Here is a 19539-nt window from a genome sequence, read left to right on the forward strand (position 1 = left end):
CTCGGTTACTTTATTCCCTTTGCTTTTTTTTTTCTCTCTAATCAACACAATAAACATAATTTTCTCAATTTTCGTACCGAAAAGAAACATCTCAGCTATGAAAGAATGAAATTAATTTAATTTGAAGATCAGATTTTTCTGCAAGTTTAATTTGAGATTTCCATTGAAAAATTATCCAAAAACTAAAAGTTTATTCTAGAGCATATGCTATAAACGTTCTACGGAGTATTATTTTTATTCAGATGCTGTTAACATTTTGTTTATGTGGAGTACAAATGTTCAATCAATATTTAATGTTAATAAAAAAAGATTTATCATTATTTTATATTGGTAATTCGTCATTGTTTCATGTTTTATATGCCGTGTAGGTAAAGAATTAACAACGTTTAAACATATATTTGTTTCATGTTTTATATGCCGTGTAGGTAAAGAATTAACAACGTTTAAACATATACGACGGAATATATCAAATTAATTTGCAGATAAACTTTTTGCATAATTTATGCAAACCAACATCCAATATAAAACAAAGATGACACATTTCATATGAATTGTGCAATCATCCCCCTCCCCAAAATGAATTAGTATAATTAGAAAAACATTTCTAATTTCTGAATCTTGTGACGCAGATTAAAATTATTAGTAGGAGAATACCAAATTACCAATACTACTCTACAATATTTTGATAGGGTCCCGCACACACCCAAAACCCTTGTTCAGCTTTCCAGGGTTTTCCAAGAAGCGCCTTTTCCTCCATTTGATTCCCATCTGAATCGATCTTCACTCCTCCCTTTCTGATCCTGCAATTTCAAATCCTAAGTCGAGATGCATGCTCCAGTCCTCGTCCTCAGTAACTAACTCATTTTCGCTCTTCTTTTACGTATTTTTGTTGATGTGTCGATTTGAGTAATCATTGCACCAATTCCTGCGCTTTCGATCGATTCATACTTGAGCCTAGGGTTTGTCCCTTCGGAGACCTCTGTTCACGACATTCTGTAGTCTGTATTCTCTGGACTCGGATGCATTGTGTGTTTCACCTTGGATGCCTGTGCTTAAGATCTTTCATTTCTTTTTGATGTATGTTTTGAGCTAAAGCTCCCGACTTGCTTGTATGGACACTTGAGTTAAATGTTTTCAATGTATGACAATATATGGCATGCTAGAGATACCGCCTTTCCTCTTATATTTATACTCTTAATTTGCTAATATATTGTGCTTTCTGTTGAGCAGAAGATTCGTTGAAGCGTGAGTCTGGAAGCAAGGTTCACCATGCTAATATCCAAGCATCCAAGGTAGTACTGGTTTCAATCCTCCTTTTGGCCATTAGCTCTCTATCTGATTGCATCCCCTCATCCCACATTTTTAATTGGCATGGTTGTAAATTGCTATTGAATTTTCATCCTATTTCGGTTCACCCCCGCACAAGCCACCACACTCAGACTCAGTACCCCCTTAATTTAAAGAAGGTCTATGCAAAATATGTATGACAAATTCCTGGGAAGTTGATGGATTGTGCGTGCTAAATCTTAGCATCTACTGATTTTGAAAGAGCCACACTTGTTTTTTCACTATTCTCTCTAATTAACTCTGACTACTTTGTGCTTGACAGGCTGTCGCCGATATTATTCGTACTACTTTGGGTCCACGATCTATGTTGAAAATGCTGCTTGATGCTGCTGGAGGTGGTCTCTCTAGTTATTTTCTATTCAACTGCTTGTGAATGTAAACTGGGCGTGAAGATGAAAAATCAATATTCTGGATCTGTCATTTATCAGCTTAGTGAATATAGGATCACGAAGGAGTTTCATTTCTAAGTAATGACATTCTAGATATATCTGTCATCTTATGTCTTTGTACTCTGAAATGCTTTTTTTGATATATACAGGGATTGTAGTGACAAATGATGGAAATGCTATTCTTCGTGAGCTAGATGTTGCACACCCAGCAGCAAAAGTATAGTCTTTATTTCCATGTAACTCACAGATGTAGTATTCTGCTGATTGATACTCACCTTACTGAACATTATCACTTGGTTGCCTCTTTCAATGGTGACAGTCGATGATTGAGCTGAGCCGAACCCAGGATGAGGAGGTGGGAGATGGGACAACATCTGTGATTGTCCTTGGTATGTCCTAAATATACTTGGAATCTCATGCACATTATGCATAATCTTTATGCGATATAGAAATGGAACTCACGTGAGTGCGTTTATATAGTTAATTTACACATGCATATCCAATGCTGCAAATGTGTCTAGATTCTGGTACTTGTTTGTATTTCTATGCTGGTAAACATTCTACTTCACCCCACACACGCCCTCAGTCACAAACCTTTATTACATGGGGCTTGAGTTCGGGAGTACTCCCATCTTTTGATATCTTTACAATTTTGCAGTTTTTCCTTTGTGCAATAAACCTACGCCTTTTAGGTCGCTTGTGGTTCAATGCAGAGGTCTCCAAATGAATAAATACTAGAAAGATTACATTTGGAGACTTGTAAATATGCATATGGAGTACTATATATGCACACATTGTCACATACACTCAGATATTCATGCACAAGTACATTTTTAAAACAAATACTCCTCTGACATTAACTGATCTCTTCCTCTTTGAATAATCTTTGTTGAAGCTGGAGAAATGCTCCATGTTGCTGAAGCTTTTATTGACAAGAATTATCATCCCACGGTCATTTGTCGTGGTAATAATATTTTCTATTAAATCCTTAATATATGTTGCAGATATCTATGCTGACAAGTTTCTTTTAATTGTACTGCAGCTTATAACAAGGCTCTGGAGGATGCTATTGCTGTGCTTGACAAAATTGCGATGACTATAGATGTAAAGGACCGTAAGTTCATTCCACTTATTTTCATTTGCCTGTAATTGTATATCACATGCCATATTAACTTGACTAACAAACATATGGTAGTTTTTATTTAACCAAGCTCTAATTCTAGTATTTTTCTCATTTTGCAGGAGCAACAATGCTTGGGCTTGTCAAGAGTTGTATTGGGACAAAATTTACCAGTCAATTTGGAGATTTGATTGCTGTAAGTAATTTAATAATTAGTTGCTGCCTGGGTTGTAGTAGTTGTATCTTCTCCTTCTCAGCCTTTATCCTGTTGTATGGAAATGGATTTTACAATTAGTAATCTGTGCGCTAGAAATGCTAAATTTAGTAAAACTTATTAGCGAATTCAGGGTTTGTTTGGTTTGGAGTTCTCTGGTTGCATTTTCTTTTGTTAACCACCTCTAGTGAGTTACTTGGTTGATTGATTTTAATACGCAATTGAATTAATTCCTGTATGAATGTTTTGAAATTTTAAACCATAGGTTTGAACTTGAACTTTAAAATGCATTTGATTGATATTTTTTCGATATTTCATTTTATATTGTTACTCCACGATTTTTAAAATGACATTATTTGGTGAGACTGTCAGGACTTGGCAATTGATGCAACAACCATAGTGGGAGTTGAACTCGGCCAAGGATTGCGTGAGGTGGATATCAAAAAGTACATTAAGGTGGAGAAGGTTCCTGGGGGTCAGTTGGAAGACTCAAAAGTTTTGAAAGGGGTCATGATTAACAAGGATGTTGTGGCACCTGGTAAAATGAGAAGAAAGATAGTAAATCCACGAATTATTCTTCTTGATTCTCCCCTTGAGTACAAAAAAGGTGAGAACCAAACCAATGCCGAATTGTTAAAGGAAGAAGATTGGAGTGTCTTACTGAAAATGGAAGAGGAATACATTGAGAACCTGTGTGCTCAGATACTGAAGTTCAAACCTGATCTAGTAATAACTGAGAAGGGGCTGAGCGATCTCGCTTGCCATTATTTTAGCAAGGCTGGTGTTAGCGCAATCAGAAGGCTCAGGAAGACAGATAACAACAGAATTGCTAAGGCTTCTGGGGCTGTAATTGTTAACAGACCTGATGAATTGCAGGAATCTGATGTTGGTACTGGTGCTGGACTTTTTGAGGTAAGGAAAATAGGTGATGAGTTCTTTGCTTTCATTGTTGACTGCAAGGACCCAAAAGCATGCACAATCCTTTTGAGGGGCGCTAGCAAGGACCTGCTGAATGAAGTGGAGAGGAATCTGCAGGTATATTTGTTGAGTTTAGCGTCTCAGTACTGGTTACTTTTACAATTGTTGATTCTAAATTTCTCTGTTCTCTACAGGATGCAATGTCTGTTGCAAGAAACATAATAAAGAATCCAAAACTTGTTCCAGGTGGGGGTGCTACTGAGCTGACTGTCTCAGCTATGCTAAAGCAAAAGAGCTCATCTATTGAAGGCATAGAAAAGGTAAGCAAATTCACTGAATTTTATCTGTTGGTTGCTCTTTAATTAGTCTCAAACATTCAACTTCACTTTCAATTAGGTTTGTAAGCTCTACTGAGTATGTTATGTGAACATTAAATGATATCTTAATGTACAATCTGGATAGCATTGTTTTCAATTTTGTACTGATTGCTAAAGAAGTTCAAATTTTGACCTTGATAACTATTCGATCAATCTTGTATCATTGAAATGGATATGACCATTAATATAATTCATCCAAGTAACTCTTTCTCTACTATTCATCCTGATGTAGTATTGACATTCTCGTTTGATGCTTGAATCTGAACAGTGGCCTTATGAAGCTGCTGCAATTGCATTTGAGGCTATCCCAAGAACTTTGGCTCAGAATTGTGGAGTCAATGTGATTCGGACCATGACTGCCTTGCAAGGGAAGGCAAGTTATCCTTATTATGTATGTTCTGAGCAAGCTTCAAGTTATATGTGCTTATCTATGTATTTCTCTTTCTTTTTTAGCATGGAAGTGGTGAGAATGCTTGGATTGGCATAGATGGAAATACTGGTGAAATTACTGACATGAAAGAGCGTAAGGTATGTTTTGGGGTACCTCTCTTCCTTTGCCTGCCTATCTATGGTACTTGATTTACTACCATCTTTACATTTTTTGGGGGCAACAGAAGTAGCTCAAATGTTAAATCATGAATAATGTGATTGGAAGAGCCTCTTAGATCTATAACTTACTAAGCTTTTTTACTTTCTACATATTAGTTTTCTTCATAGTAGTATATATTATATCCTCTGTACCATCATGAATGCATATGTCAGTGAACCTTTTACCATTTCATATTTCCCCGTGTATAGATATGGGATTCATACACTGTGAAGGCTCAAGCATTTAAGACTGCCATTGAAGCTGCTTGCATGCTCTTGAGAATTGATGACATAGTGAGTGGCATCAAGAAGACGCAAGCCCCTGGAACCCAGGGTCCGTCAAAGCCTACAATCGAGCAAGAAGGTGATGCAGACAATGAGAATATGATTCCGGAGTGAGGAAGTGCTGGTGAATTGTAAATGATTTTCAATCAAGGCTGGTTCTCAGAAAAGAAGAAGGCGACATTGCTATCTGCTGCTGTTTTGGTTGGATGCAGAATGCATCGTCTTTTAAACCCCATGATCAAGTTTAGGTTGAGTTAGTGTTGATTTATCTCCTTAACTATTGCCCCTTGGCTGACATGACATATCATTATCAATGTGTTTTTCATGAATTTTGTCTTCGGACCTAAATTTTACTAATGTAATTGTTTTCTAGTTTGGAGTGAGTGATTTTCGTCTTTCATCAGTTTTATTTTTGTAGTCCATAAATTTGTGACAGTTGTTGCAATTTTACCAAATTGGCATGTTGTTTACCTGGATTGAGATTTGGTTTATTTATTTTGATAAAGCAATAAAGCAACACATAACATATTTATAAGTTAGGAATAGTAGTAGTATTTATAAATTAATATTCATTGTTTGTGAATGCTCTAATTTTAATCTAATGATAAATGACTCTCAAATCTAAAACATTTCCCATTCAAGTATATAAACAAAAGAGGGTCCGATTCAATTTCAAAAACTAGAAGAATACGCCAAAATCGAATGAGGAATCGACGGCAGGTGCCTACTAGCGACGACGACGACGAACTGCCGCCTCGAAACTCGACTGTCGGTGTACGGAAGCGCAAGAAGTTTCACCTCCCCCCTGACGAGGAGGAGGAGGAGGATGGTAAAATGACGGAGCGATACACGAAAAAGAAGAAGACGAGCGAGATGCCTGATCCCGACCCCGAGAGTGACACCGAGGAGCAGGAGGTGGAGGCGCAGCCGGTGGGGGAGCCGATTAGGTTCTCGGGAAAAGGGAGAGGGAGGAGAAGTCATTTCGACTCCTTCGAGTACGATGGTATTCAGTATCAGCTGGTCAGTTTTGCTGCTCTATTTCTTTTCTAGGGTTTTCACTTCAAATTGCATTACTTGTTTTTGGCTCTATTTTCTTGCTTTTGATAGAAATGTAAGCTCGAATCCAATTCACCGGCTTAGGTTAGGTCGTGCCGAGATTTTAGAAACAAAGCTGCTACAACAATCATTCAGAATGATCACTGACAGATGGATTTTTATCACGCAATCACATTTGGTTATTTCAATTGTTGATATGTGGGAGACCAACCAGTGCTGTATATCTAGATATGAAGCTGTGTACCATTTTTTGAGTTACAACTCACACTCACCTGTGGTGACTCAAACGCCTAACCTAGTGGTTGGAGGAAAACATTTTACCAATTGAGTTGTGCTTTGTCACCGTGTAGATAGTTGTGTACCATTATGCCATAGTTATTTTACTCATTTGTGATAATTATGTGATGACCTGTACAATATGACTTGTATGACGTGCCTTTTGTATCAACTATTAGCTTGCTTCTGTTTCCATTTGTGATTTTGAGAAATGATGATACATCTCCCTTCGTTTCTCTTTAATTATGTGTCTCAGATGGCTAGTTTTCCTCCCATGTGCCGTCTTATGTTCTTTGGTGGGAGTTGACGAGAATGGATACATGCATGCATGCTATACAAACTGTTGTAATCTTATTTCTGCAGGTAGGTGTAAACATGAGTGTGTAAATCCCTGGCGCATATAGGAAAATAGCATTTCATGATTGGTTGATGATTTTTCGTCAATCTTTTGTTTGCCACAATTCAACCCCCATTGGATGTTATAGTTGATGCTTGCTGTAACACAAACTAAGCTTACTGATGTATTGGCTTAGACCTCACGCTTTTTTATTTTTATATATTATCTTTAGGAGGATCCAGTGCTTTTGGTCCCTGAGAAAGGAAATCAGAAGCCTTATGTTGCCATTATAAAGGTAATCTCCTGTTCTCTCACACACACTCACATGCACACAGAGAGACACAACTTGTAATGACTATATGGTGTGTATACTGTATTGTGTAGGAATGCTAAGTACTTCATGATTTTTGACAAGTGTTGTATAATAGTTTAGAGATGTTTTCGCATTCATGTCCTTCAACGACCTAGTGATGAGTTCCAGGTTTTGGCACTGGGTGCAGTTTAGCAAGTTAATTAACTCATTATTGTTTGTGGGTTGTGATGAGAGTCTTTTAGATTGAGTTATCATGTTAGAAGTTTAAAGATAAAGTTTGAGTCCCCTTAAATACCTTTTATGACTTTTACCAGAACATTTTTAAGGTTCAAGTGACGCAATCTCTTTGAATTGTTTTTCAATTGGTAAAGGTAACTGATTCATAAAACCCAGAACCCCTTGGGAGTATTCAGAACTTGGAAGAACAAGTAGACAAAGGAATAAATATCAACATTATTCTGATCTTATTGGCTTCTTTGACTTTATTGCTTCTTATGCTTAAATTGATTTTCTTTAGTTTGTTTCAAAAAATTAGTATTTCCTACATGAGGTCTTTAGGAGTATCATTTTAATGTTGTATATGCTGTCCTTTTATGCCAGGTGTATTAAGTCCTTGATTTGGTTTACAGGATATTACTCAAAAACAGGATGGGAGGAGCATGATGGTTACAGGGCAGTGGTTCTATCGTCCAGAGGAGGCCGAAAAAAAAACTGGGGGAAATTGGCAATCACAAGACACTAGGGAACTGTTCTATAGTTTCCACAGAGATGAAGTGCCTGCAGAATCTGTCATGCACAAATGTGTTGTGCACTTTATACCTCGAAATAAGCGAATTCCTGACCGCAAAGAACACCCTGGTTTCATTGTGCAAAAGGTATATGACACTGAACAGAGGAGGCTCTTTAAGTTGACTGATAAAGACTATGAAGATAACAAGCAACACGAGATTGATCTCCTTGTTCAGAAGACTTATGCACGACTTGGAGAAATACCTGACATTGAGCCTGAGGATGCTAATATGGATCAAGAAGACCAAGCTAAGGATAGGAGACTTTTAAGGAAGAAGAATGTTTCACCTTTGGATGTTTCCAGGGAAGATGAAGGCAACAAATCTTTTTCTCTCAAAGCAGAAACTCCTGGAACTGCTCCTGCTGGTGCAACAGAATATTACACCATTCTGTCAAAACTTAAGATGTTGACTGGGGAAACACAACGTGATAAGTGGCTGGAAAAGCTTCTTCAGTCAATTCAGTTCATGTGCACTCCAGCAAACGGTAAGCAGAACAATGAGGAACAAGGTGGGATCAAGAATGGTGGCCCAGATCAGAGCAATGAAGTCGCGAATAAGGTTATAAAATTGTCTGAAATGTGAAAATTACATACTACTAGAATGCTCTTCTGTTATATCTCATGGTCCTGACTAATTGATGTTTTGTCTTCTCTATATGTTCTGTAGGGTGATGTATCATTTGACTGGCCTGATGCTGCTGTTGCGTCTGTGGCTGCGCTTGAGAAAGCAGCACATGAAGCACTCTCTGCAGATTTCCAGAAGTATAACCAAAAGATGCGTCAATTAGCATTCAATCTTAAGGTCCCTTGCTGGTTTCCATTGTTTATTTTCAGATAGCTCAACATACTAAGCTTTTGAGTATCTGATGATAACTTTTTGCTCAAAACTTTGGAAAATAACTACAAAAAAGTTTTAATATTAATAAAAGTATTGTGGTTTCTTCACTTTTTCAAGAACAACTTCAAGATCCTAACGTCTTTAATTTATTTCATTTGAAACATTATTTTTAAAGGGGCCAGAATCTGTTTACCTTTCTGAACATATTGAAAGAGATTATAAATCATTTGTAAAATGCTGGGGGGTGGGGGGAGGGGCACTTGAATGGTATTATAAGCCGTCAGATGTCTTATCAGGCTGGAAAATAGTCTACAAACTTATCAAGCACCCTCCTGATATATATTCCATTTTCATCTTATATTTCATTATACATGCAAATCTTCATATTGTCTTCTGTTTATTCTTTAAAATTGTTTATTGAATGTACAGCATGTTGTACTGGCACGTCGTCTTCTGAGCAAGGAGCTGGAACCTGCTCAAATACTTAATATGTCACCTAATGAGTTGAAGGTTCTTGCTTGTTCCCCCTCTTTGTGTAATTTGTCAATATTTTTGTTCCTTGAAATTTGTCTTGGGCTTCCTTTCATTTTTTATTGCACTTTGCTGCATCGTCTTCCTTATGAACCATCCTCAATACCCCCTCCCTTGTCTCCAAAGAAATAGGAAAGAGAGGAACTATTTGAGTTGGCGTCCAGCATGTTCTCTGAAATTTTATTGCTTCAATCACGCAAACATATAGCAAGATCTAGCATCTCTTTTATTTAATGAAGCCAAAATTTAGTTTTCAAGCACATACTTTGACTTTCCTCAGGAGGGTTTAACAGCAGAAGAAATTGCTAGGAGAGAGCCAGAGGAGACGGGGCGCATGCAGGTTCCTACTCTTATATAATTGACTGCTGATTAAACACCATTCTTACTAAAAACACAAAGATCAGTTTTTTGATCAACTTTATGGATTCATCCTTTTCATTATTTTTCCTGGTGACTTTTATGCTATTTTGATTGTTGTTTGTTTTTTGTGATCAGATGACGGATGCTCGTTGTAGAAGATGCTCGGCAAAGCAAGTGGGTTTGACTGATATTATTCAGACTGGGCATGGTGACCGCTATCAGGTTTTTTAGCTTAGCTTTTATAGTTTATTTTTTGTGGATATCGATATGCTATTGTAGTAGAAATTTCATTGATATAGACTGAAACTCAAAGTGTTCTAGTATATGGATTTAGAAAAGTAGATGATTAAGATGTGATTCATAGTTCACAATTCACAATTCCTCACATGTTAAATTTTGTAGGCTGATATTGGTTTTGTCTAATGGTTACATGAAACATTGGTAATAGCTTGTGATCCAGCAATTGTTGTTTCCAAACCAATATCCCAAAAACCTGTGGATGGATAACATTTCTTTCAATTAACCCTGAAAATATTACCATGAAAAATGTATAAGGGAAGAAAAGGAATAATTGTTTCCCCATTTGTTCATTTTGTGTCCTCAGTTGGAATGCGTTTCTTGCGGCAACACTTGGTATGCTTCGAGAGACGATGCTGCTACATTGACCATAGAAGGGCCTAACTCTGGCAAGACTGTCGTTGGTACTGCACCATTGGCTACTGCCAAGTTTGAAGATGTCGAGAAGGCTTTGGTTAGCCTGCATGTAGCTGAGGAAGGAATGAGCGACGTGTTGAAGAAAAACACGGAAGCATTTGTTCCAGTGCTGGAAACTCAGCGATCGTACAAGGAAAGTCCTGCAACCAACAAGGCCGAGTAAAATGCATGTTGTACATCCTCTAGTTGCTAGTATTTTGGCCGAATTTGTTCTTTTTTGTACAAGGTCTAGTTGCGGGCGCGTATATACATAGATATATCCATAACATAGTGATGTAGTACCTATTAACTGCTAATGATTTTGTATCTAGATGAAGAAAATGGTAGAGAAGACTGTAAGGTGACACTTTAACCGGATTTTTACACTTTCATATGCTAATCATATTAGAGAGTTGAGACCCTAAGGAATGGAAATTTGTCGTTCCATTTTGCAAGATGTGTTAACTTTCCTGTTTCCATTATTCCATATGCAATGGGAATTCTAAAAGAAAATTAAATTGAGAATATAGGAGTGAAAAATGGACAGGAATCTATAGGCATCATAACTCATGGCTCAGAGGAAAATTTTTGATTTGTCTTATAATAATCAAGAGACGGTGGCTTACCTAGTTCAGTTCAGTTCAGTTCAGTTCAGTTGGATCTCCCAAGTGTATCTCCATGCCAAATGGTCTTTATTTGGTCTTTCCATTTGTAGACCAATTGATGAGTACTAAAAATGAGTATGGTATTTGAAGCTTCAAACAAGAAGATGCTGCTTTTAAATGGAGTATTATTATAATCAATTTGAATATAGTCATATGCGACAGCAAGATCATATTTTCTTATGAAGATTTCGTCCTATAGTAACATGGATAATATGAAAATACTAATGTTCAATTGCTTAAAATGGATGTATTATAAGATCAATTATGCAAAGATGTAGGATTAAAAAATTTGGCTTCCTATTTTATTAACAATGCTGTAATACTTGTTTATCTAATTTCACTTTTACTTTAAAGTATCACAATTTATTATGGAGTAAATGTTTTTGGGTAGATTGTATAGTCAAATCTCATATGTGGTGACAAAACAAGTAGGGAGTATTCCGAAATTCTAATCTGTTAAACCCAAAAGGAGAAGAGATACAAATTCGGAGCTCAATAATACAACTTCCCTTCAACAATGGCTAGAATTACCATATGAGGAGCAGCATATCCGATCTAGCCACATCAAAAAAGAGAAAAGAAAAACTCTATACAAATCGTGGATGGTTTCAGCACAAACTCAATTCCACTTCAAATGAAGAGAGGCGCAGGGTGGATTCTGGCTTTAGCGCTGCAAATCGTAGCAGCCTTACAATCAGATGCCTCCACCACATGTTTTTCCACGCTCAAATTCTCCAATTGCTCCTTTTTCTTCACTAACCTCTCCTTCTGCCGCTTCTGCTGCACGTGCAACGCCGCGTAGCTCGCCCCCATGGAATACATTATTATCGCAGAAAAATCTCTATCTTGCTGTGTAAGTGAGTGCGTTGATTAGGGGTGAAAATGGGGGGATTTAAAGGGAGGAAGGGTGAAAGGAGGCGCCCATTGATAGGGAAATTGTGATAGTGGGCGTCTATTCTGGTGATGGGAAAAAGGCGGTTTAGATTAGAACACAGATAAGATTGAAATGGGGGTTTTAATCGTAGCCGCACGATTTCGGCCAACCTCTCATCGATGGATCATGTTATATTCCTAATTTACGCGCATTTGACTCTTAGATTTACATTCAATCAATGTTCAATTATTGGGGACAATGCTATATGGCATGTCCTTTTTTGTACTTCTAATATCTTTTGATTATTCACCTATTCTGATTTTATAATTAAATTATTGATTTTGCTGATAATAGTTTGATTTTTATAACTCTACGATACGTCTAAGATGACTTCGGAGCAACTTGCAACACATGAGCAAATAATCCGGGATCTTAAGAGAACATTGGGGATAGATGACTAGTTTTCCACCGGAATATTTTTTAGTCTTTAATTATGTAATTATTAATTTGTAGAATTTTAATTATGTATTTTTTATTTTCTAGGATTTTAATTATGTATTTTTATTTTTTAGAATTTTAATTATGTAATTTTTATTTTTAATATATTTTTATAATATAGAAATGTTTTTAGTAAGTGAAATATTTAAATTGAATAATAGAATGGTGGGACACTTAAGCTTATCCTTAACTAAGAGTATGGATGTGATGTGAGTGTTGTGCTCTTAGCTCAAGGAGTAAAACTCTGGACCCATCTCCATGCTCTTAAATAAGAACACGGATGAGGATGCTCTAATTCTGAAAAAAAGTAAAAACAAGAATTTACAGGGGGTGCTTTTAGCAATTATTCCCTCCGTCCTGGATAATTCGGGTCATTTTGACCGGGCACGGGTTTTAAGAATTGTAATGAAAAGTGGGTTGAAAAAGTCAGTGGAATGTAGGTCCTACCTTTATACATTAATTTTATAATAAAATGTGAGTAGGAATGAGTTAGTAGAATATGGGGTCAGTGAAAGTGAAGTGGGACAAATTATGTGGGACGAACTGAAATAAAAAACTGAGACGAATTATTTGGGACGGAGGGGTACTTAGTAAAATCAATAAAATTACAAAAGCCCATAGCCTTTTCAACGCCGCCGCCGCTCACAATGGCCACCGTCTACCTGAAGCTGACCACCATCACCGCCGCCGCCAACAACATTTCCCCATCCAAATCAAGATTCAATCCATCCACATCCGCACTCCCCAAACCCAAATCCAAATCCAAATCCAAATCCACCGAGCCCCTCCCCCTCTTCTCCTCCGTCAAATCCTTCGCCCCCGCCACCGTCGCCAATCTAGGCCCCGGCTTCGACTTCCTCGGCTGCGCCGTCGACGGAATCGGTGACCACGTCACCCTCCGCCTCGACCCCGCCGTCCAGCCCGGCGAGCTCGCCATCTCCCACATCTCCGGCGCCGGGTCCCGCCTGAGCAAGAACCCCCTCTGGAACTGCGCCGGCATCGCCGCCATCTCCGCCATGAAGATGCTCGGCATCCGGTCCGTCGGCCTCACTCTCTCCCTCGACAAGGGCCTCCCCCTCGGCAGCGGCCTTGGCTCCAGCGCCGCCAGCGCCGCCGCAGCCGCCGTGGCCGTGAACGAGCTATTCGGCGGCATTCTATCCCCGTCGGAGCTGGTGATGGCTGGATTGGAGTCGGAGGCGAAGGTGTCCGGGTACCATGCCGACAACGTGGCGCCGGCGATTTTGGGGGGTTTCGTTTTGATCCGCAGCTACGAGCCGCTGGAGGTGATGCAGCTGAAATTCCCCCAGGAGAAGAGCGTGTATTTCGTGCTGGTGAATCCGGAATTCGAAGCTCCGACGAAGAAGATGAGGGCGGCGCTGCCTCCGGATGTGACCATGTCGGATCACATCTGGAACTGCAGCCAGGCGGGGGCTCTGGTGGCGTCCGTGCTGCAAGGAGACCTAATTGGATTGGGGAAGGCGCTGTCGTCGGACAAGATTGTGGAGCCGAGGAGGGCGCCTCTCATCCCGGGGATGGAGGCCGTCAAGAAGGCGGCCATCGAGGCGGGGGCGTTTGGGTGCACGATCAGCGGGGCAGGGCCGACTGCGGTGGCGGTCACTGACAGCGAGGAGAGGGGTAGGGAGATTGGGGAGAGAATGGTGGAGGCTTTTTCCAAAGATGGGAACTTGAAGTCTTTGGCAATGGTTAAACAGCTTGATAGAGTTGGAGCAAGGCTTGTCAGCAGTGTGCCAAGATGATCATGATCTTGATGTGTAATTCATCATTTTTGATTAAAACTGCTCTGTTTCCATCAAATGTTGTACTCCTACTAGTTTTTTTGAATTTGGATGACATTTTTGGAACATGATTGTGCTTTATGTGTTTGACATAAATGTTGTATTGTGTGGTAAAGGTAATATTACTAATGATTAAGTAGCAAGACAGAGAAGTTAAGTTGTGCATTTTGTTTCATGGTGTAGAAAGTAGAAAACGGGAGGGATCGGGTGTGCTTCTGCTTTGGAAATGTTGTTCTGTGTCAAGATTCTGCTGCCCTTGTTGTTCTTGAGATCGATCGCTCCTCACTGTCGTCCAAAACCAACCAAATACTTGGGTAACTTTCTCCTCATTCATTGTTTACATGCACAAAATATCTAATCACACCTTCCTACACTTCCCTTTGCACTTTAACATGTAAAACAGATTCCTTTCTAACACCATTAATTACCGAATTAATAAAACAAATTTTAATCTCGTTTCCCAACACCATTCGGAGCACTAATATAATCTCTGCATTGATTCCCCATTACCCTCGGCTAGTAACCCGAAAATACCCCTTCTTGAAGACAAAAAAACAGATATCCTTCAAGGGCGTTCCCGTCTTCTAAAAGCCAACGTCAAAAATTGGTCACATTGTTAAAGAAATCACTCACTCCCACAAAAAGACATGGTATGTAGAGTCAAAGAAACTTGGTTCTGAAGTGAATAATATAACTAGGCCTCTGCAGCTCTGTCTCCCTCCTTCCTGTACTGTTCATCTGATCCCTTTAGCTCAAAACAAAGGCAATGTTGGTGGGCTGCTTCTCATTACTACTTTTCTTGATTCTTTGGTCAAAATATAAAATAAAAAAAAATAAAAAAAATCTTACTGGTCAAAGCTGATACCTATAAGGCTATAACTCTTACTCTTACACTCAAGTTGTTTGACAAATGGTGATTTTTACATTATCTTTTGTTAATATGAGACTGCATTTTTCTCATCCAAGCCTTTGAGCTGAAGAGGAGGAGCCAATGATTGCAATTTCATTGGGTTTTTTCTCTATCTTCAGTGGTTTGAGATCTGAAGTGGGGTTGGGGTATGTCCTTTTTCTTTTTGTAGAAATTATTATATCCTTTATTACTAATGGTGCTTTCTTTTCCTTAATCATCTGTCCCAATGTCAGACATTGTTGTGTGCAGTAAGATTTTGCTCCCCTGTTAGAAAGTTTCAGGCTTTCAATTAGGTCAGGGGAAAAAAAATTGGATCTTTGATGGCTTTAAACGATAATGAGTTCTAATTAGTTTTAATTTGGAAGATCCTGTAATCCGCAAATGTTGGATTCTTTGCTTCAAGTGTGAAATGACTTTTCTGTTTTTTCAGTTAAAAAAATGGGTGCAGAATTTGATTTTTCTGACATTGTTCTTATTAATAGTGTTGTTTTCAGAGAAGTAAAGACTACATGTTGAAATATTCCAAGATGCATTATTGGCATTGTGTGGCAGAACTCTTGATATGTGCTTGTTGGCATTCTCCATTTGTTGTTCAATCAATGTTTGTGAAGGTGGTTTTGCAGGAGGAGGATCTATGAATGAAGGGCTAGGGTGATAGTTAGTGACTATGGAATTTGACTTTGACAAATACTGTGTTATAGATGGGAGTCCTACTACTGTGCTTCCAGCTCCACGACGTCGTTCTAGAAAATCGAATAGTAGGCCCAAATGTGGGAATGAGCTGCGTAGCCTCAATAAAGAGTTCACTGAGATTAGGCTTAGTCGTTACCGTAGTGCATCGTGTAGAGATGTCCCAAAAATACCTCAGGAACGTTATCATCAACTGCTGAAGCGTGGCTCGGTGTATCAGAGCTCAAAAGAAGTGGGATTACTGAGGAGAAATGATGATGTTGTTCCAAGGAAAAAGATTGAGTTTTCAAGAGGGACATTCTCTGTTGGAATCATTGATTCGTTGTGAAGTTTGGATGAAGAAAGTCCCTTAGAAGAACGAGGTGTGTCCCTCTCCAAGCAAAGTACTAGCTCCTCTTGTAAGAACCACCAAGAGTTGCACTCTCGTAGCTCAATACAACGGTCTTTTGATCCTATTCACGAAAGAACTGCCTTGAAGAAACCTTCTTCCTCGTGTAAAAGCAAGAAGAAGCAATCCGGTTCTGCAGTTGATGAAACGGATGATGATAAGAGTTTTCAAGGGAGAGGTACTTTTCACAAGTCATTATCTGCGAAATTGGCTTTGCCTCATTCTCCTCCTCATTTAGATAGTGATGGCTCAAAAGCCAGCAGCACGAGGGGCCAACGTTATCCTGTCCTCAAAATGTTTGATCGATTTGTTAAATCCAAATCTCATAGAAGTCCTTTGAGTTGTGCCAAGGAAACTAGCTCCGAGGAAGTTTATGGGAGGGACATTGGTGTGAATTGCAACGAAACCTTTTGTAGATCTTTGCAGACTGATTTATCAAACAATGTTGGAATTGGAGATAACTCTCAGCTTGAAAAGAAAGATGTTCACAACCCACTTCCCCCGTCCTCTACTGCACACCTCCGTGGCCTTCTCAAGATGGAACGGAAGCAAGGGATGCTGTTCTTCGAATTCTCAGTGAATTCGCCAGAAGATGTCTACGTTGCAAACACGCGCAAGGTGGATAACCCTCTAACTCAGGCCTACACGTTCCACTCACTTCATCACAGGAGGAGCAATTCTAGTGCTTGGGGATTTCAAGAAAACAACAAAGAATCATCTATGGTTGGACAAATGCTGGTATCATGCTATCTATGTACAGAGTTGAAAGGTGTTGGAGCTTATGATGATTCTATGGTGACAGAGTTTGTGTTATATGATGTTTCCCATTCGCGAAGAAGTGTTTCCTCCCAAGATAGCTCTTGCTGCTCGCCTGACCTCGCTAAACTACCCCTAGTTTCTGATGAGGAAACGCCAGCCAAGACAAAGAATAAAGGGCAATCCAAGCATTCCCGCAACAGTGGTCAGTATGAACCTTCTCAACCCGTGGCAGCAGTTGAATTGCATCCGGGGCTAGAAATCGCAGCAATCATTATGCAAGTTCCATTTGAGAAGAGAGAGAGTTTCAAATTCAAGAGTGGGGATGGGCCACTTTTGAACATGATAGACCTTTGCCAGCTTGAGCAGGAGCACGATGTGGACTCAACAAACACTATGAATCCGGGGAAGGTGCACGTTGTGATCCCAGCAGGAAATCACAGTTTCCCAAATGCTGAAAGCTGTGGCCCTTCACCATTGCTCAATAGATGGAAGCTAGGCGGAGGATGTGACTCCGGTGGATGGGACATGGCATGCCCCCTCAATGTCTGTGGGAACCCAAATCTTCAGATTGCTGAGGGCCAGCCCCTCATTGACGCTCACCATTCCCCACAACTTTTTATCCAGGTAGTCTTCATTGATCAGGATTCTGCCATTGAAATTATAGTATTACCTTGCTTCTTTCAATCTCGTCCTTGGTTGTGCAGGGAAGAAAAGATGAAGCACCGGCGTTCACAATTAAGGAAGTCAAGGAAGGGAAATACGCGGTTGATTTCCATGCACAGTTGTCCTCTCTCCAAGCATTCTCCATCTGTGTTGCCATTCTGCACGCTGCAGATGCTGGACACGAGAGGAGCGAGCAAATGCTGCAGAGCGACTCTCTGAGGGTGTTCGCAGAGGAGGAAATAAAGCATCTCATAGATGCAATATCAGAGGAAGAGAAATTCAAGATGGAGCCATCCTTTGTGATGAATCCACCGTTCTCTCCAATCGCACGAGCATAGGCTAGTGCAACGAACCACAAGAGATGGTTCGCATCAACGGATGCTGTGGTAGCCTCATTAGGCCGAGACAATTTTCCAAAAATATACCCTACTATTTATATTGGTAGCTTCATTAGGTAGAGTCATTTGTATTCTTTGATGTTGTAGTCTAGTGATGAAGGCAAGTTTACTCACGGAAGGTTACCTCATTTGTACCTACCTATAGAATAAATGAAGCAGCCCTTGTACTTTCTTATCTTTCTATTATTTTTACATTTCATAGCTAATGATAATGTAGTTAGTCCACAATTTGTCATGTAAAGAATTAATATACAGAAACTATTAGATAGGAGTAGGCCTGTCAAAATAGAAATCGGGTATTGGATACCCAATATCCAACAAATCCGAAAAAGTCGGGTAATTGGATATCCGAAACTCGATTTTTCGGGTATCGGATCGGGATCGGGTAGTGGGAATTTTGGATGATCGGATATCGGATTACCCGATACCCGATCGGGTATACCCGAATTATCCGATTTATTTTTAAAATTAATAAATTATATTTTTTTTTATCATAATTAAATGTAATTTAATTTCTTAATTATAAGTGGATGGATGAAAGATATTAATATGTAATTTAATTTCTTATTATGGATGAATGAAAGATGTAATTTAATTTATTTTTTTAATTTAATTCTTATTTTAGAGGGATGAAAGATGAAAAATGTAATTTAATTTTTTTAATTACATGTGGATGGATGAAAGATGTTAATATGTAATTTAATTTCTTATTGTGGATGAATAAAAAATGTCAATATGTTATAACTTATGAATTTTGTATTTCTTAAAGTTTAGAGTTATTATTTTAAAAATTCGATCTATTACAAGAATTTGTATTTCTAAAAATTTATAGTTTTTTTCTCTTAAATTCGAACTACTACAAAAATTTGTATTTCTAAAAGTTTGTAGTTATTTTCCCTTGAATACTACTTCAACTTTGTATTAAATTTGAACCAAATCGTATATTAAATAAACTCTTAACGTTGTAGTTAATTTTCTAAAAAGATAAAAAAAAAAAAAAAAAAAAAAATCAAAATCGCAATCGCAATCGGGACTGGATACCCAATTTTTCGGAACTGGATATCCGAGTACCCGAAATTAAATTCGGATCGGGTATTGAATTTTGGGAATTTCGGATCGGGTATCCGCGGGTACCCGATTTGACAGGTCTAGATAGGAGTACTAGTGTAAGTATACACATGAGGTCGTTGTAGTATAGTGGTAAGTATTCCCGCCTGTCACGCGGGTGACCCGGGTTCGATCCCCGGCAACGGCGATATTATTTTATTTTTGTTTTCATTTTAACCAAATTAATGGAATTAAAAATGAAAAAATGTCTGAGCCCGGGTTCGAACCGGGGACCTCTAGTGTGTGAGACTAGCGTGATAACCGACTACACCACCCAGACTATACTCTTGTGTAAGATGAGACGCTTTTTTATTTGTTCATCCAATTGGGATGTAGATAAGTACTCCCTCCGTCCCCGA

The 19539-nt window shown here is 38.9% G+C and overlaps 3 protein-coding genes, 2 non-coding genes and 1 pseudogene across 8 annotated transcripts; 5 read left to right on the plus strand and 1 right to left on the minus strand.

The window, feature by feature from the left end:
- Positions 1-665: 665 nt before the first annotated feature.
- LOC125215281 (T-complex protein 1 subunit gamma) lies at positions 666-5621 on the plus strand. 2 transcript variants are annotated; one of them, XM_048116654.2, is made up of 13 exons: positions 666-850; positions 1231-1292; positions 1610-1682; positions 1886-1953; positions 2056-2125; positions 2632-2700; positions 2779-2850; positions 2979-3052; positions 3443-4105; positions 4183-4308; positions 4634-4738; positions 4819-4893; positions 5164-5621. In XM_048116654.2, exons 1-13 carry the CDS (start codon positions 826-828, stop codon positions 5350-5352), a joined length of 1671 nt encoding a protein of 556 aa, XP_047972611.1. In that variant the 5' UTR covers positions 666-825; the 3' UTR covers positions 5353-5621. The 2 variants fall into 2 exon arrangements, with proteins under 2 accessions (XP_047972611.1, XP_047972612.1); XM_048116655.2 differs by lacking the exon at positions 666-850 and adding an exon at positions 883-1077.
- Positions 5622-5864: 243 nt separating this feature from the next.
- Positions 5865-10857, plus strand: LOC125215280 (ASI1-immunoprecipitated protein 3-like). Of its 2 annotated transcripts, XM_048116653.2 has the most exons (9): positions 6134-6258; positions 6827-6933; positions 7140-7202; positions 7850-8569; positions 8678-8812; positions 9278-9358; positions 9660-9719; positions 9875-9961; positions 10344-10857. In XM_048116653.2, exons 2-9 carry the CDS (start codon positions 6883-6885, stop codon positions 10614-10616), a joined length of 1470 nt encoding a protein of 489 aa, XP_047972610.1. In that variant the 5' UTR covers positions 6134-6258; positions 6827-6882; the 3' UTR covers positions 10617-10857. The 2 variants fall into 2 exon arrangements, with proteins under 2 accessions (XP_047972609.1, XP_047972610.1); XM_048116652.2 differs by lacking the exon at positions 6827-6933 and having other exon boundaries at positions 5865-6258.
- Positions 10858-13082: 2225 nt separating this feature from the next.
- On the plus strand, positions 13083-14238 carry LOC125212206 (homoserine kinase-like). The gene has a single exon (XM_048112302.2). The coding sequence runs from the start codon at positions 13117-13119 to the stop codon at positions 14224-14226; it is 1110 nt and encodes a 369-aa protein (XP_047968259.1). The 5' UTR covers positions 13083-13116; the 3' UTR covers positions 14227-14238.
- A 1604-nt stretch (positions 14239-15842) lies between these two features.
- On the plus strand, positions 15843-18248 carry LOC125212205 (uncharacterized; annotated as a pseudogene). The gene is made up of 2 exons (XR_016136733.1): positions 15843-17636; positions 17717-18248. The product of XR_016136733.1 is annotated as an uncharacterized LOC125212205 (transcript).
- A 1008-nt stretch (positions 18249-19256) lies between these two features.
- Positions 19257-19328, plus strand: TRNAD-GUC (transfer RNA aspartic acid (anticodon GUC)). The gene has a single exon. It is a non-coding gene; the product is annotated as a tRNA-Asp (tRNA).
- A 58-nt stretch (positions 19329-19386) lies between these two features.
- Positions 19387-19460, minus strand: TRNAV-CAC (transfer RNA valine (anticodon CAC)). Its single transcript has one exon. It is a non-coding gene; the product is annotated as a tRNA-Val (tRNA).
- Positions 19461-19539: the final 79 nt, after the last annotated feature.

This window comes from Salvia hispanica, chromosome 3, assembly GCF_029641045.1.
Source record: "Salvia hispanica isolate PSC_SH4W2 chromosome 3, Shi_PSC_v1, whole genome shotgun sequence".
Taxonomy (NCBI): Eukaryota; Viridiplantae; Streptophyta; class Magnoliopsida; order Lamiales; family Lamiaceae; genus Salvia; species Salvia hispanica.

Coding starts and splice junctions, on each gene's coding strand:
- LOC125215281 (XM_048116654.2), top strand. CDS start 826: ATGCATGCTCCAGTCCTCGTCCTCA. Junction 4,309..4,633: donor CTATTGAAGGCATAGAAAAG/GTAAGCAAATTC, acceptor GAATCTGAACAG/TGGCCTTATGAAGCTGCTGC. Junction 4,739..4,818: donor TGACTGCCTTGCAAGGGAAG/GCAAGTTATCCT, acceptor TTTCTTTTTTAG/CATGGAAGTGGTGAGAATGC.
- LOC125215280 (XM_048116652.2), top strand. CDS start 5,941: ATGAGGAATCGACGGCAGGTGCCTACTAGCGACGACGACGACGAACTG. Junction 8,570..8,677: donor GCAATGAAGTCGCGAATAAG/GTTATAAAATTG, acceptor TATGTTCTGTAG/GGTGATGTATCATTTGACTG. Junction 9,359..9,659: donor TGTCACCTAATGAGTTGAAG/GTTCTTGCTTGT, acceptor GACTTTCCTCAG/GAGGGTTTAACAGCAGAAGA.
- LOC125212206 (XM_048112302.2), top strand. CDS start 13,117: ATGGCCACCGTCTACCTGAAGCTGACCACCATCACCGCCGCCGCCAAC.